Source organism: Telopea speciosissima, chromosome 5 (genome assembly GCF_018873765.1).
Source record: "Telopea speciosissima isolate NSW1024214 ecotype Mountain lineage chromosome 5, Tspe_v1, whole genome shotgun sequence".
NCBI lineage: Eukaryota > Viridiplantae > Streptophyta > Magnoliopsida > Proteales > Proteaceae > Telopea > Telopea speciosissima.
Genome location: NC_057920.1, coordinates 5,585,580 through 5,600,559, shown reverse-complemented (window position 1 = coordinate 5,600,559; position 14,980 = coordinate 5,585,580). Strand labels below are relative to the sequence as shown.

The following is a 14,980-nucleotide window of genomic DNA, read 5'->3' as shown; positions in this document are numbered from 1 at the left end:
AATGCCATGCTCTTTCCTCCCTTGCGGTTGCGAGTTACCCAATTACTCAGTAACACCCCTGAACCTTGCCTTTGCTTTTGAGAGTCTGAGACTGAAAGACTAGTATCTTCTTCTTGTTCTTTGCCCGAGATGGCAACGTTTTGGGTTTTCTGTCAAGCGCACCAAGCCCAGAATGATCCGCAACGAAGTCGGATTCGGTGCAGGTCCTGCTTACCAGTAAAAGAGTCCAAAGTCCAAACCACCACAGTATGTCAGTATACAGCAAGTCAGCAACTCAGTTCTGGTTTCTAGATGCGGCTCGGCATGGTCCGTCTCCAGTCTAGACGTGTCAATTTATAACCGAAATCGAAATCGAAATCGAAATCGAAATCGGTCATTTAAAATCGAATCAAACCAAAGTAAATCGATTTGATTTTTGTTTCACAATCTGGTATCTCTTTCCGATCCACTCAGGTTGTTTCGATCCAAACCAAGGTTCAAAATCCAGGTATCGGACTCGGGATCGGTCATGGCTGAAACCTCTCCGAATCAGGTTCGGATCGGTCCAAATCGGTCAAAAAACCCCCCAAAATCATTTTTTTATGGATCGGGTCATGTACAGCAAGAGTTGGTGGGTGTTGTGATCTCGGGATCGGATCGGTCAAAATCGATTGGTATTAATCAGTATCGGTCGGTATTGGACAAGATAATATAAAAAACTAAAAAAAAGCTTTAAAACTTTTTAAAAAAAATCAATTGGATCGGTCAAGGATCGGATCGGATCGGCTGATCCAACCAAGTTGGACGATCCAATCAACGATCCAGTCAAACCTTGTTGTATCGATCAAATCTCAGGATCGGCCTCGACCAATACCGATCCGATCCGATCCAACAAATATCGGCCGATCCAATCCGATACCTCAAACCATGATCCAAACTGAATCGAAACGAATTACTTATTTTTTATCCACATCAAACCGAATTATACATAGGCCTCCTTTTGTTGCGTTAATCAAAGTGGTGATAATTTCTACTCCTTTTTAATGTTTAGAAAAAATTTTAATTATGAACCAAACAAATAAAGGATTTTTTATTGGTAAAGGTGTAAAAAATTGACCCAAGCACCGATATTAAAGTCCAAATAGGATCAAAATCGAATATGAAACCGAATCGACTCTGATTTGGAAACATGCTCCCATTTTGATTCGATTTACACATGTATCTTGAACCGAACCAATTGCCATCCTTACTCTAGTCCATAATTATAAATATTTTCACCAGAAAAAAGGTTATAAATATCGGTATTGGGGATCCATATTTGCATATTATGTCACTCTTGGCCAATATTGATATCGATATGTGTATCAGTTGTATCATATATATCGTATTGGAAGGATTTACGTTCAATTTCAAAAAATTATGGGTGTTTTTTCAAGTGCCCCCTCAAATTGCCCAAACGTTCAAATGCCTCCTTAAAACCTTACTAATCCCAAATGCACGTCTATTTTCCAAACTTTGTAACAATCTAATCCAGTCTATTAGTCTGAGACATTAGACATCAGTTTCAGGGAATCTAATGACCAAAATGCCCTTATGATAAGAACCCATCAAAATTAAAGAATAAAGTGACCAAATTGCCCTCATCTTCCCCAAAATACCCTTAAGTATTTTTCTTTTATGTGGATTTTGCTTAGAAACAAACAAGACCTTATTATTTCACTTCATTTAACTTTGGAGTAATGGCAACTTGGTAGGCGTGTAGGACTTAGGAGCTTAGTAAGTTCGGGAATGACAATAAAACGGATACAAATACGTATGATAATTAAACGGATTAGACGATAATAATACTTTTAAAATATTCGTTATAATAAAACAAGTATGATAATATGATACGTGCTTAATACGAGTCCTCTAAGAATAAAAATATGGGCATATATTTACTGTAAAAACATAATAATAACATGAAAACTACAAATTTATATCAATAAGAAACTTCTCAATTGAGATAAACACAAGAAAAAAAAAATTGTCGACATAATTGGTTCCTTATCTTATAACTGTAGTCTGGCAAAGATTTACAATTTTAACTCATTCCTAATATTTTTGAATGAAATACCCTTGTAATTAAGTAAAGATGAAGGGAGAGAGAAATCATTCGAGAACGACCGAACATGAAGGGGACTTGAGGGTGGGCCTTCAGAGTTGGAAGAGTTATCTTTATGGGGTAAGTGTCGGTGTTCGTACTTCCTACCTCCAATGCTATCCCTAGTAATTTTTTCTCTCTCTCACACACAGGTTCTTAAGCTCGTGGCTATCTCAGACAATAGAAGAGAGGCCCCCATCCATCAACCCAATCCAACTTTGCAATTATATTAAAGGGTAAATTACATGTCACCCTCTGATTTTCAAACGAAACTCAGAACATTCTTTGGTTTTTGAAAAAACTTAAATCATCCTTGGTTTAGACCTCAATATGATAAATTAGTCCTTACCGTTAATTTTATGTTGTTAAGTGATGATGTCAGCCAGTTAAATAAATTTAAATCCTTAAACTACCCTTGACCAATGTTGAAGATGAAGGAAGGGTAGCATTGTAAATTTAATTCTAATGTTTTAGTACAAGGGTAAAATAGTTCTTTCACACCAATAACTAACACCGTTACTGTAGAGGGGGTGATTTGAGTTTTTTCAAAAACTAATTGGTGATCTAAGTTTCGTTTGAAAACCAGGGGGTGATGTTTAATTTACCCTAATATTAAAATAGAAATATCATCGGAGTTCAAAGGACTTAGAAGAAATCAGGCAACATCAAGGATCTTTATCTGTTCCATCTGTTCCATTTCCCTACCCGGTCCATTTCCCCAAGTCCCTCTAATAGGGGCTGAAACAATCGACAAAAAGAAAGAAAAAAAATTCAGAAATGAGAGAGAGAGAGAGAGAGAGGCAGTAATCACTAATCACATCAAAGAGTGGAGTGAATCATCAAATTTCAGGGTGCCATTGCCAACCGCTACTAGAGGAAATCATCGACACTCTATTTTGCCCTAAATGTTGTTTCCGTAATTTCCTTTTTTTAAGTAATTTAGGTAGGACGTATTTTATGCATATTAAACATGTTTAGTAATCATATTTTTCAAAATTTTCGTTTTTATCCGTATTAAATGTTTAATATGTAAATATGCTTTTTTTTTATTCATACGTTTGAATACGCCTATAATGTAGATATTATGCATGTATTTACTAACTAAGCTTAGGAGTCACAACTCGCAACTAAGGTAATACTTCACAAAAAGCTAAACAAAAAAGTTACTGAAGGAGACGTCATGGGAGGGTACACTAGCAAATAGAGACATTGAATTAGTGGTGAAAAAAAAAATATGATGCCACAAATGGTTGACACATTAATATATGGGAAAAGGTTTTCTGAGTCTTCATGGGAGTTACACTAGCATCTTCTTTCTCTTGCCAGCTGCTTTCTTATTTATAAAACCGTTCCATTACACCTCATTGATTTGCTTGTAGGTCTGTATATAGCTTGTGCACAAAAGCCTTTTCTGTTCAACTATCTATCAGTTGAAACAATCTACAATTGGTCTATGAAACTCTTATGTTCAATGAAAGAGTTCAAATTTTAGCATGGGAGAGAGATAAGTACAACATTTGTGTGTGATAAGCTAACAGGTGTCCCCAATGGGGGCATGGGACATAGCATTATACAGGAGGGATAGGGGAGTTATTTCGAAGGAGGAAGAGAAAGATACACAATGGTTGCTAACTTATGATACACCGGTGGTGTGTGCCATTTTTTCCTTTTTAGTATATTCAGTAAAATATGTAATTGATACAAAAGGAATGAAAAAAAAAAAAAAAGGATTGAATTCCATGTTTGACTATATATTGTACGGTGCCTCCTTGTGTCTATCTCTCCTCTCACATAGGGGTGGAAATGGTTATTTCATAGAAGGGAGGAGAGAGAAAGACACAAGAAGACACTAGTGTATACCAAGAAGCTTGGCAATGTTTCATTTTATTAAAAAAATGGAAAAGTTTTATGTTTGAGTATAGAAGCCAATAGGAACGCATATGGAAGCATCAATAGGGGTGAAGATCATTTGGATTGGGTTCCTCTCCAGCATGTCATGGTGTGTAGCATACATTGTGCTGTTGGGAACCTCAATTTAAACGCCAACACACATCCTGACATGCATGGCGCCTAGATCGGGGCTCCCTAGCTGCATGATGTGCACTACACACCATGCCAAGCAGGAGAGGAGCCGATTCTAGATCATTTCGCTTCATCTTGTGTTTGGCGTCGTACTCTTAGACAAAATACTTTTTCTCAAAAAAAAATTTGACTAATTAGTAGGAAGATGGGGAAAATTGTCTGAAATTCGTTCGTTAATGCTAGAATGTGTGTTAACTGTCAATCTAAGGCTTGGGATGATAAGAGGAAGATTAGATAACAAATTTGTTTAGACTTTTTCAATGTGGAGCCTTTTTTTTGTCGTTTGTTTGATAAAATTGTTCAATGCGGAGCAAACTAGGATGTCAAAACACCTATTACCTAATGCCTCCTACCAGGATTTGGAGGTTAGAGGTTAATCGTAGTTTTTTTATTTTTTCTTTATGACTAATCGTGGTTATTGGTTCCTGTTTAAGTGTATTGTTTATGAGAAAAAGATTGGTACACTGGTAGGAGGTAGGTAGCTCTTAATTAAGATCCTAGGACGACCTGTTTTGTGAGATATTTATTAGTCTACACCAAATTGGACTTAAAGAGAGAGGTGGTAGTGGTAACTAACTAACAGCTTCCAACTACGACAACAGAAGGGGCGTACACTTTTCAACCTTTGCTTCTTTTGTTTTTGCACCAAACTGAGGATTTGGCTTTTCTACGGCCGAGCAGGTAGCAGTCATTGTGCTGCCTATGTTAGATTTAAAATATATTTAATATATATTTTATTTTATTTTAAGTTTTAAAATGTTTTGATTGTTTTGTTATGGTGTGGGACCCATGTGATCAAAGAAGTAATTCCAAAGGTTGTAACATTCTATGGGTACCCTAAAGTCTATTCATGGTCACTATCATGAGTGAGAATGTGGGTCAAGGATATTGAATGAGATTGATTTCTCAATCCATGGTCATAGGTGATATCTCTTCCTTTACGGGGTATTAAGGCCTTTATGGTCCTTAGTGGAGAATGACCATTTATGGGGTTTTAAGGCCTTTATGGTCTTAGTGGAGAATGAATGAATTTTAAGGTCATTCATGACCCTTAGTGGGGAATGACCATGAATTTAGAATTAACCTCCAATTCATGTCCATATTCATGTCCATAAATCTTATTATTCAATTTGATCATAAGTGGATGGTTATTCTTGGGAATTCTAAGGGAGTGCAAGGATTGGTCTTGGGCCTATATAAACCCAACCAATTGCTTTGTAAGAGATATCTTTGGATGCATGTTCATGCCTATACTTAGCAATCACTAAGAGTATTATTCTCTCTCTCTCTCTCTTTTCTTCTAAGTACGTTAGAGGGTTGTTGTGTTGAAGCTCTTGGCTCCTTCAAGGGACTAGAATGACTGCTTCATCTTCTAGTTGGAGGTTGTTTTATCTTGGGGTAGTGGTGCAGAACACTCCTTGGCAGTAGGAGGCATCAATTACCTTAAAGGCAGCACCATAAGTGTGACTCAACCTCAAGCTTGTTCAAGTTGTTGCGGGTGTGGTTCTACATCAAATCCAAGCTTTGGTCTTCTCATTTCAGCCAAAGGTCAAGTCTAGTTTCTACTGCTTAATCTATTGTATTGCAATTCGTGTTGTTTCAATTATTTGTAAAGAATTGTAATACAGTTACCCAACAGCCTACACCCAGACAGGGGCATAGACCCCACCCGACAGGGTGCTCGGGCAGTGGATAGGACAGTCATTTCATCCCTATTTAGGTATGAGCCACACAATGGCAAGTCAGCTGCCCCAGCCGTAGAGGAGCCAAATCACTCTGAGTGAATGGGAAGAAATACTTTTTGTTATTACAAATCCCAAGTCCCTTGTTCAAGCGAATCAAACCAGAATAATCAATGCATGCATAGACATAAAAGAACGGGAGTTGCAAAGAAGGTCATGGTTCACAGTAGAAGCAAGGCAAGAGTGATAGGTGGTGAGAGGGCGGGGGTAAGAAAAGATGCCAGAGAGAGGCTGCATGAGTGGGGAACCATTGGAGGAAGCTATAGGAGGGGAAGAGAGCAATGTCAATTTAGAAATGAGCAATGGATCGCTGCCACACTCTATGACGCTTTCACTAGGGCAAAGCCAATGGGGGATGACCTGCTACAAGGTTGGCAGGCAAAGAAATAGAATCTTAAAAGGTATTTTAGAAAATACTAAAATCTATGAGCATATTTATGAACCGAAAGGGGAATTGAATTATTCTATTTCCTTGACTGCCAGCTTTGTGGCAGCAAAATTTTTTCCACCAGTGCGAGCATGTAGAGGCATCAATAGGAGGATTTTTCATTTTGTAAAAAGGCAAAGTGATCATTTTAAGGTAGGTTGTGTCTGGGTGCAAGTTGCACGCCAAACTTTAATGGGGCAATTACTATCAATCCTCTATACTCAACCTATATTTATTCAAAGTCCCCTATTGTGAACTTCTTTTATGATACTCCCCTACATTTAATCTTTTACCTCTCCATCTCCTTGCTATTTAAAAATCTCCAAATTACCCCTCTGACCAGGTTAAACCATCACCCTTAACTGGATACCCCCATCACCCCTCGTTATCGTTCTCATCCTCCTTGTCCCACCACTCACAACCGCTCTTTGCAACTCCTAACCCCACCCACTCTTTGTGATGTCTCTTTAGTAAGAAATTTCTTGGTTTTTTGCTTTGCCATTGCCACTGAAGAAGATCAAATGCTTCGATTCTTTGGAGAGGGGGTGGGGTGGGAGTTGCAGAGAGTGATTGTTGGGGGGAGACTAGGAGGAGGATATGGGGGTATCTGGTCAACGTGATAGGTTTGCTTGTTCAGAGGGGTTACTTAGGAATTTTCAAATAACAGGGGAGAAGGAGAGGTAAAAGTTTAAATATAGGGAAATATCAGAAAAGAAATTCCCAAAGGAAAACTTTGAGTAAATATAAATTGAGTCCAAGGGAGTGATAGTAATTACACCAACTTTAATCGATAATTCAGATTAATTTCATGTGAAGTCTTAAATGTACTGCTATAATTAAAAGATGTCGAAATAACTTCACAGCACGTAGATCCTGCCAGGGTGCAACCACCATCCACCCTAAATGGCTAAATATAAAAGAAAGAAATCCCTTCCGGCGTGCCAGCTTCTCCAACGCGCATCCAACGATTGGAAAAATTCTATCCAAAAAAAAAAAAAAATCTAACGATTGAAAAAACTCAGGGTGTGTACCTGGGTGTTTCCAGCTAAATTTTTTCCCAACAGAAATAACAGATGCCCAACAAAGTAAGTAACCAGATTGGCCCGCAGTTTTATCAAAAAAAAAAAAAAAGATTGGCCCGCAGTCGCAGACAGCAGGTTTTCTGCTGTTTCTTACAATAATTAATTAAAGTGGGGGTGTGACCAGCGAAAATTTGGTTGGATTTCCCCTTTCTCTTTTAACTATTCTTTGACGGTCAACAGTCAATAATAGTTTTACTGGATCCGTGACACTGGAGAGAAGAGGGCATTTGTTTGCGGCGGTGTGGCGATGAGATTGGGAGGAGCGATCTCGATAAGCTCCACCACAACTCAGATGTATGTAAAACTAAAGAAAGCCCAAAATAGAGGCCCATTCCGAATTTATTACTTGTAATTGTTTGAGAGATATAACCAATACCCAATGCCCAAGAGCCCATTCGTTATTTATTACTTATTGTGGAAAGGTATTACTGACAATAAACATTTTGGGGTTTTGAGCTTTGGAGATTTCCAATATGAAATTAGTTTTCACAGTTCAACTGCACTGCAGCACTACTCTGTCTTTAAAAAAATAATATATGGATAGTGATTGAAATGACTAAAAACCCCCCTATTTAGCGCATCGTTGTCCGCCACCGTTCACGAGATCCTTCCCATTATTAATTATCTGAAACTAAAAAGCTGAGTAATTTACGCCACCTTATCATCATATGACGTCCCCCACTTCAATTCCCATCCATTTTCAAACTCATTAATTTTGAGTCCATGATTCGAAGCATTTTTGTTGGTATCGTTTCCATTATCGTATTTTGGTATCAATATCAGTCTCTCTCCCCCCGGGAGCTGTTAATTGTTGACTACCAAAATTATAATAATGGAGACTAAAAATATCTCCAAATGGAGCCCACGAGAATCCGATCAAACGGTACATGTGTCTATGATCCCCTGTTACAACTCCATTCTATCCTTTCTTCTTTTTCTTTATTTTTCATATCCGATCTCCCACCCATGTTCTTAAACAGCTGGACCCACTTCATTTATTTATTTAATTTAGATTAGATGTGTCATCTCATGTTAGAGATGTTATATGAGCATGCCCCCCGAAGACTTCTAATGCATACCTCAACCTAAACATCTTTGAATATTTTTTCTTCCACTAATGAAATCCCTAATTTAATACGCCCCCTCGTCCATCATGGACCTTAGTGTCTTAAAGGTTTGAAATTGTATAATGGAGTTTCTGATATTAAATAAGTCTCAATGTATGATCCTTTGTTTATCTAATAATTTCCTTTGTTAGAGGATGGATTATGGTGCTAATTTATTATTCTTTTTTATATATGATGATCATATATTCAAATAAACATAGTCCGTTCATCAGCCAAAAGCCAAAATGATGGGATTTATATACATCCTAAACAATGGATGGTCCTGTGGTTAAGCCGTTTTCTTGTTTGCAATGATAGAATATGGTATCACTATTGAAATATGAATCAAGTAGGTGGGACCCACTAGGGTCTTATCACATTAACATAATTCAGGCCAATAAGGTTTTAACAAATATAAGTTATACACACTAAGAAAGATAAAACACATAATAATAAATGGTAGTAGTTTAGAAGGAATTTTAATGGGATAAGATAAGATCGGGGTTTCTAGGGTTTCGGGGTCTATTCATGCTTGGTGGCGCTGAATCTTTGCCAGATCATGTACACGTCATTGCCAGATCACGGACACGTAGACTAAAAACTTTCTACTCCCTTCTCCATCACGCAGTCACGCTCCTACTCATTGTGCCCTATGGGCTCTGGCACTCCTCCGTAGCCTGTAGTCTGTCTCCATTTTTTTATTCTTGTACATGAAAGCCAATAGGACGAATATTATATTTTATCATATCCAAGTTCGCACCCTCCCACTCCAGTAATCTTAGAATTTCTCCTTAGTCATCGATGATGAGGTGGGAGGGCCCCACACCGAAACACCCCTACTTTCCAAGCGAAAAACCCCACTGGAAACTGGAAACTGGAAACTGGGAGGTACTACTACTATACTAGCTACAAGGTAAGCAAAGCCAGCGGAGTCGTGACAGTCGTCGAAGCACTCGAAACAAGAAAAAGGATAGAAAAGAAACTTCCCCCAAAAGTAGAAACTTAAAATGAAAAATAATATAGAGAGACGAGACACACCCACACATCTTCTTTCTCTCCCTAAAGACGCAATCCTCACTGTAATCTGCTCAGCTCTCATCTTTGGCTCCTCCACCGCCGCCGCAAGCCACGCCGGCGAGCCCTTACCCCTCTCCCTCATGGACCCCTTCTAAACCCTAGCCTCAGTTCTTCTAAACTACCCTAATTCTTTCTCTCCATCAGAGGGCTTCTCTCTTGAGTCTCAAGACTCCTCTCAACCCATCCGTTGCCGATGGAGAATCACTCTTATTCTTCCTACCCGGATTCCGGCGATTCCTCTCCCCGATCGCGTGAGATCGACCTGGAGAATGCTACCTGGGACGAGCCTCCCAATTACAAGGTGAAATTCATGTGTAGCTATGGCGGCAAGATCCAGCCTCGCCCTCACGATAATCAGCTCGCTTACGTCGGCGGTGACACCAAGATCCTCGCTGTTGACCGCAGCATCAGATTCTCCGGCATAATCTCCAAGCTTTCTAACCTCTGCGACACCGAGGTCTGCTTCAAGTACCAACTCCCAGGTGAAGACCTCGACGCCCTCATCTCCGTCACCAACGACGAGGATCTCGAGCACATGATGATCGAGTATGACCGTCTTCACCGCGCCTCTGCTAAGCCCGCTCGTCTTCGCCTCTTCCTCTTCCCAATCAACCCTCCTACTCCCGCTGAGCCCAAAGCCGACTGGTTCGTCGACGCCTTGAATTCCTTGCCCATCCAATCTATGGATGGCACTTCCCCCCCTGCGGCAGCCGCTAAGCAGACCAACCCTGATTTTCTCTTCGGATTGGATAAAGGATCAGCGCCGCCGGTTCCTGCTGCTAATTTGCAAGAATCTGCCCCGGAAACGGCGGTTTCGGGGGTACCTCCTAGCGAAATTTCCTCCCTGTCAGATTCGAACAGAGAAGATCGGCATATGGGAGGAGGGGAACAGCTTTTGTCCCAAGTGGAGATCCAGAGGCAGATTCAGGAGCTGCAAAGACTACAGTTAGCTAGCCAAGAGCAACAACCCGTGTTCCAGAGAAAAAGTGATGAGAACCTTACCAGGGCATATGCCGGTGAATACTACGTCCAACAGGTTCCTGAGAAGACGGTTCCGGCGCCAGCAGCAGTTCCAGCGACGATGTCGATTCCGGCGGCCTACTGGCAGGAGAGGCACATGACGACTGGAGGATACGCTCCTCCCCCACCACCAGTACCGGCGACCGGAGCTGAACAACCGGTTTATCTGATGCACCCACCGGCGGGGATGTACCAGTCCCCGCCGACCATGAGGCCGGTGACGAATCAGATGGGTCAGGGGTATTACGCGATGCAGAGAATGGTTCCGGATGTCTATAGGGATTCAGGGATGTACGGTATGGGCCCACCTCCACCCCAACAACCACCATCTCAGCCAGGGAAGATGGGGATGGGAGGGTATGCCGACGGAGGAGGGGTTGGGTTGGTAAGGCAACCACAACCACCATCAGCGGCGGCCGGGGGAGTACCGGTGCAGATGACGGCGGAGACGGGGTATACACAGGTGGGGTATGACAGTGCAGGAAGGCAGGTGTACTATACTGCGCCGGGAGGGATGGTGCCCCAGTACCAAACAGTGAGTGCGGCGAGCGTCGATGTTAGACAAGGTGGTGGAGCATTGAACCCAGAGGGTAAGTTAACCAAGGTATCGCAAGCGTCCGTGTGATTTTCCCTCTCTCCCTATAATATAAATCTCTTTCTTTCTTTCTTCTAATAAGTAGTGTTACAAGTCAGTAAACTCTGCTGGGTTTTGTTAATTTTGTGTGTAATGTATGCCGTGAAAATCAGTTTATCGTTTATATACATATATTATATTTCTTTTGATTAAATCGAAGAATAATAATCATCTATTTACTCAATCTTTCAAGTTTGAAGACAACTTCCTCATGGTTCTCATTATTTACTGAAAAAAAAGAAGAAGAAAAGCTGAAAGGAGAAGAGGAAGAAGAAGAGAGCACAAGCTTCCACACTAGAATTAGCTTAGCTTAATTAGTAATTAAGCTCAGCACTGTGGGTGGTCCATGAAATGATTGGTGATCCACATCAGTTCTTTTCTGTTAGATCTCCTACCCACCAAAGTGTTCCTCTTGTGTGTGTGTGTGAGAGAGAGAGAGAGAGAGAGAGAGAGAGAGAGAGAGAGAGAGAAGGATTGCATTGGTTATGTGACAATTGGGGCCAAACTTTGGAATCAATTGTTTGAGAGAGAGAAGGATTACATTGGTTATCTTACAATTGGGGCCAAACTTTGAAATCAATTGTTTGGTATGCATTCTTGATCAGTAACACATTCTCATAAATCATACCAAATCCAGCCTTCATTTCAAAAGGGTACACGTTCTTCGTTTGGGAGAGTGGCCCCTGTGCTAGCATGGGAGCCAATGGAAGCGAAGCATCTACAGGTGGGATTTCTATCTTTTTTGGGAGGCAAGGCGATCATTTTATCCCATCTTGTTTCTTTGGCCACATTCGAAGGGTGTCAAATGGAACCAAAATTGATTGTTGGAAACGGAACCGACCATTTATGATCGAACCGAACATCGTATAAAATCGATGTGATTTTGATTTCATAGGTTCTGTTACCGGTTCGATTTGATTCAAAATCGGAAAACCATTTGTTAACCGAATAGAAACTGTGTGGAAAATCGAAATTAGGAATATTCTTAATTGTTTAAGAATGAGGTTAAACATTTTAAAATATTAGGATTCTTTACTGAGAATTTTTTGAATTTCACTTTGAGTGCCAAATTCATGAAAGGGACGGAAGGTTTTAGTATGATCTGTCTTAGTAAATTTTGTTAATGAATTGAGTGGGGGTATAGATTAGTGATGTTTTCAGGTTGATTTCCCTTGCGGTACTTTACGATCTTGAGTAATCACTTAAAATTATCACTGCAATTAGAATGTCTATGTGAACTTTGTCTGGAGTTAGATGTGTATGAAACAATATAATTTCTCTTACACAACAAGGATATGGAAAATAAAATTAAAGGTTACAAAGGTGAAACAGGTATTACAAGTCGCATGTAAATCAAATAACAAAAACCTAATAGAAGCCGTTAAAATCACACTGCATATAAAACGATTATGATTTTAGGTGATTTTTATTTGATGCAGTTTTGATTTCTACCTTACAAAATGTGCACCGAACCAGAACCACACTGTTTGACACCCTTACAACCCCAAAGAGAGAGTCCTTTTATCCATTTCAAAATGTCCACTACATTCTCCTATACTATTTCAAAGTAGAGTTGCATGGTTCACACTCTTAAACCATGGTTTAGAGTTGAAATCATCATTAGGTAAGATCCCCGAACCCACAAAATGTTGTGATTGTGAAGAGGAGACAAATATATGTTAATAAGGGCAAGATCGTTGTTTGGTCGTGTAGGCTTTGCAATGACACGGGGGCTAATGAGAGCGCACAAGGGCATCAACTTGGATGAGATCTCTTATTTTGAGAAGGGCTGAAAAATAATTTTGCACGTTCATGTGTCTAGGTGCAAGAGCCATGCCACCATGCTCCGTTCTTTTCTCCTAAATAAATAAATAATGGATCCAGACGTTTAAGATCATAGTTGGAGGACGGAGGCTGTATTTGGTATGATTTTTTAGAAAACATTATTGAACTAGAATGCACATACCAAACGCAGCCTTACCCGTACAGTAATGGTATCGATTGAGGCCGTATCGGGCTGAATCAGATGGTTTTATCTTTAATTTTGATAATAAAAAAAGATTAATTTTAACAAGTATGTCAATACCAATACATCCAATTGATTGGGGTTCTTTGTATGGATATGAGCCACATGACCTTCCGAACTAATACATTACCAAAAAAGGACTTTCCAAACTAATATGAAAGCCCGGACGTGCAAAGGACACAAGCAGTCTCCATTCTTAAGTACACTGGAGCTGCTCAGTAGTAGGACCTGCTCTGTAAAGAGTGTCGCTGGCATTCCTCCAACATGACCTAGAAAAGCCAGTTAGGTGTATTTTGGTAATTAGATTTAGGGTGAGGGTTCCCTTCCCGTGAGGAGGATTCTCTACCCTACACCAATGGGTGTCCTAAAAAAGATATCATCCATATAGATCACATTTTCAGAACTGGTAAACTAGCAGCATGGCAATTTCTTTCCGGTAGATTTACCCGCCCCGTGTATGTACATCAACACACTGAAATTTTGATCAATTGAGCTAGCTAATCAACTGTCACCCTTGTTAAACAAGGGTGTGGGTTTCCCACCTGGGAGCAGAGGGTGTGCTAGAACCTCCCCCCTATCTCTCCCTCCCTCCTCGGGGCAGAGGTTATTTCCGGTCCCGAGGAAAGAGAGAACAGGATGTGCTATTGCACGTTCCGTTCCCGGGCAGAAAACATTATCCCAATAAACAAATACAATGACCAATATCCTTTTTACAATATCTGATTACTCATGACAGAAATCGATGGGTAAAATAATGAACTCTTAATAGAAGCAATGTAATTCGCAGGCTGATTGGATTCTTTCCAAACATGCTCAAACGTAGCAATTCCAAAGCATCTCACACCTGAGACTGTATTTCTCAATATGTAACACATGCCATGGACAATGGACACCAATTTGTTCAATGTCTAGTGTTGATATTCAGTAATCAATAGTTGGATGGGTTGTTCAGCCTATGGATTGACCAAATATGTCAAATTATGATTCTCTTCTCAATTCTTATTACACTTGAATCTGGTTGAAACTTGTTATACTAATAGATGACCATGTGGACAACATGTCCACAAAATTTGAGTCCAAAGGAATAGCAATAATGAAGCAAATATTTGGGTCATCAAGAATCAAGACAAGTTTCTCCTTGGACCAAGTCTGGTAAGCTTTTTTGGGGATGGCTTATGGCGTTTGTGCGTTAAAAAGGATGGGTTCAACAAAATTATTTCATTTGAAATCTTTATAGTAGAAGCTCCAGATGTGCAGCTCCTCCTATGGGTTTCTTTAGCTTTTGGCAGTAAAGATCATTTGTATCTCTCTCTCTCTCTCTCTCTTTGGGGGGGTGGGGAGGGATGTTAGGGTTTATACAGAAATAAATGAAGTCCATCATGGTTTTCCTTCCAGACTAAGCCGGTCCTATCAATATGGACCCGAAACAAGCCAACCACCCGTGAAGTGACCAAGGGGCAAAGGGAAGATGGGGTGAAGAGCAGCTACACCAGATTGGATCCGGGGAGTGAACCTACCAATCAACCAATGTTATTGATTTCGATTCACCAAAAGAAAAATGAAAAAAAAATCTCAACTGAAAAAACTCCCAAGAAAATACTCAAAAGAATGTATAGCAGATGAGATGCCAAACAGTGTTTACACGTAATTACTGACAAGGAT

The 14,980-nt window shown here is 40.1% G+C and overlaps 1 protein-coding gene across 1 annotated transcript; it reads left to right on the top strand.

Moving 5' to 3' along the window:
• Nucleotides 1–9,607: 9,607 nt before the first annotated feature.
• On the top strand, nucleotides 9,608–11,484 carry LOC122661052. Its single transcript, XM_043856363.1, has one exon. It carries the CDS (start codon nucleotides 9,832–9,834, stop codon nucleotides 11,281–11,283), a length of 1,452 nt encoding a protein of 483 aa, XP_043712298.1. The 5' UTR covers nucleotides 9,608–9,831; the 3' UTR covers nucleotides 11,284–11,484.
• Nucleotides 11,485–14,980: the final 3,496 nt, after the last annotated feature.

Excerpts from the sequence above, each read along its gene's own strand:
- LOC122661052 (XM_043856363.1), top strand. The coding sequence starts at position 9,832 with ATGGAGAATCACTCTTATTCTTCCTACCCGGATTCCGGCGATTCCTCT.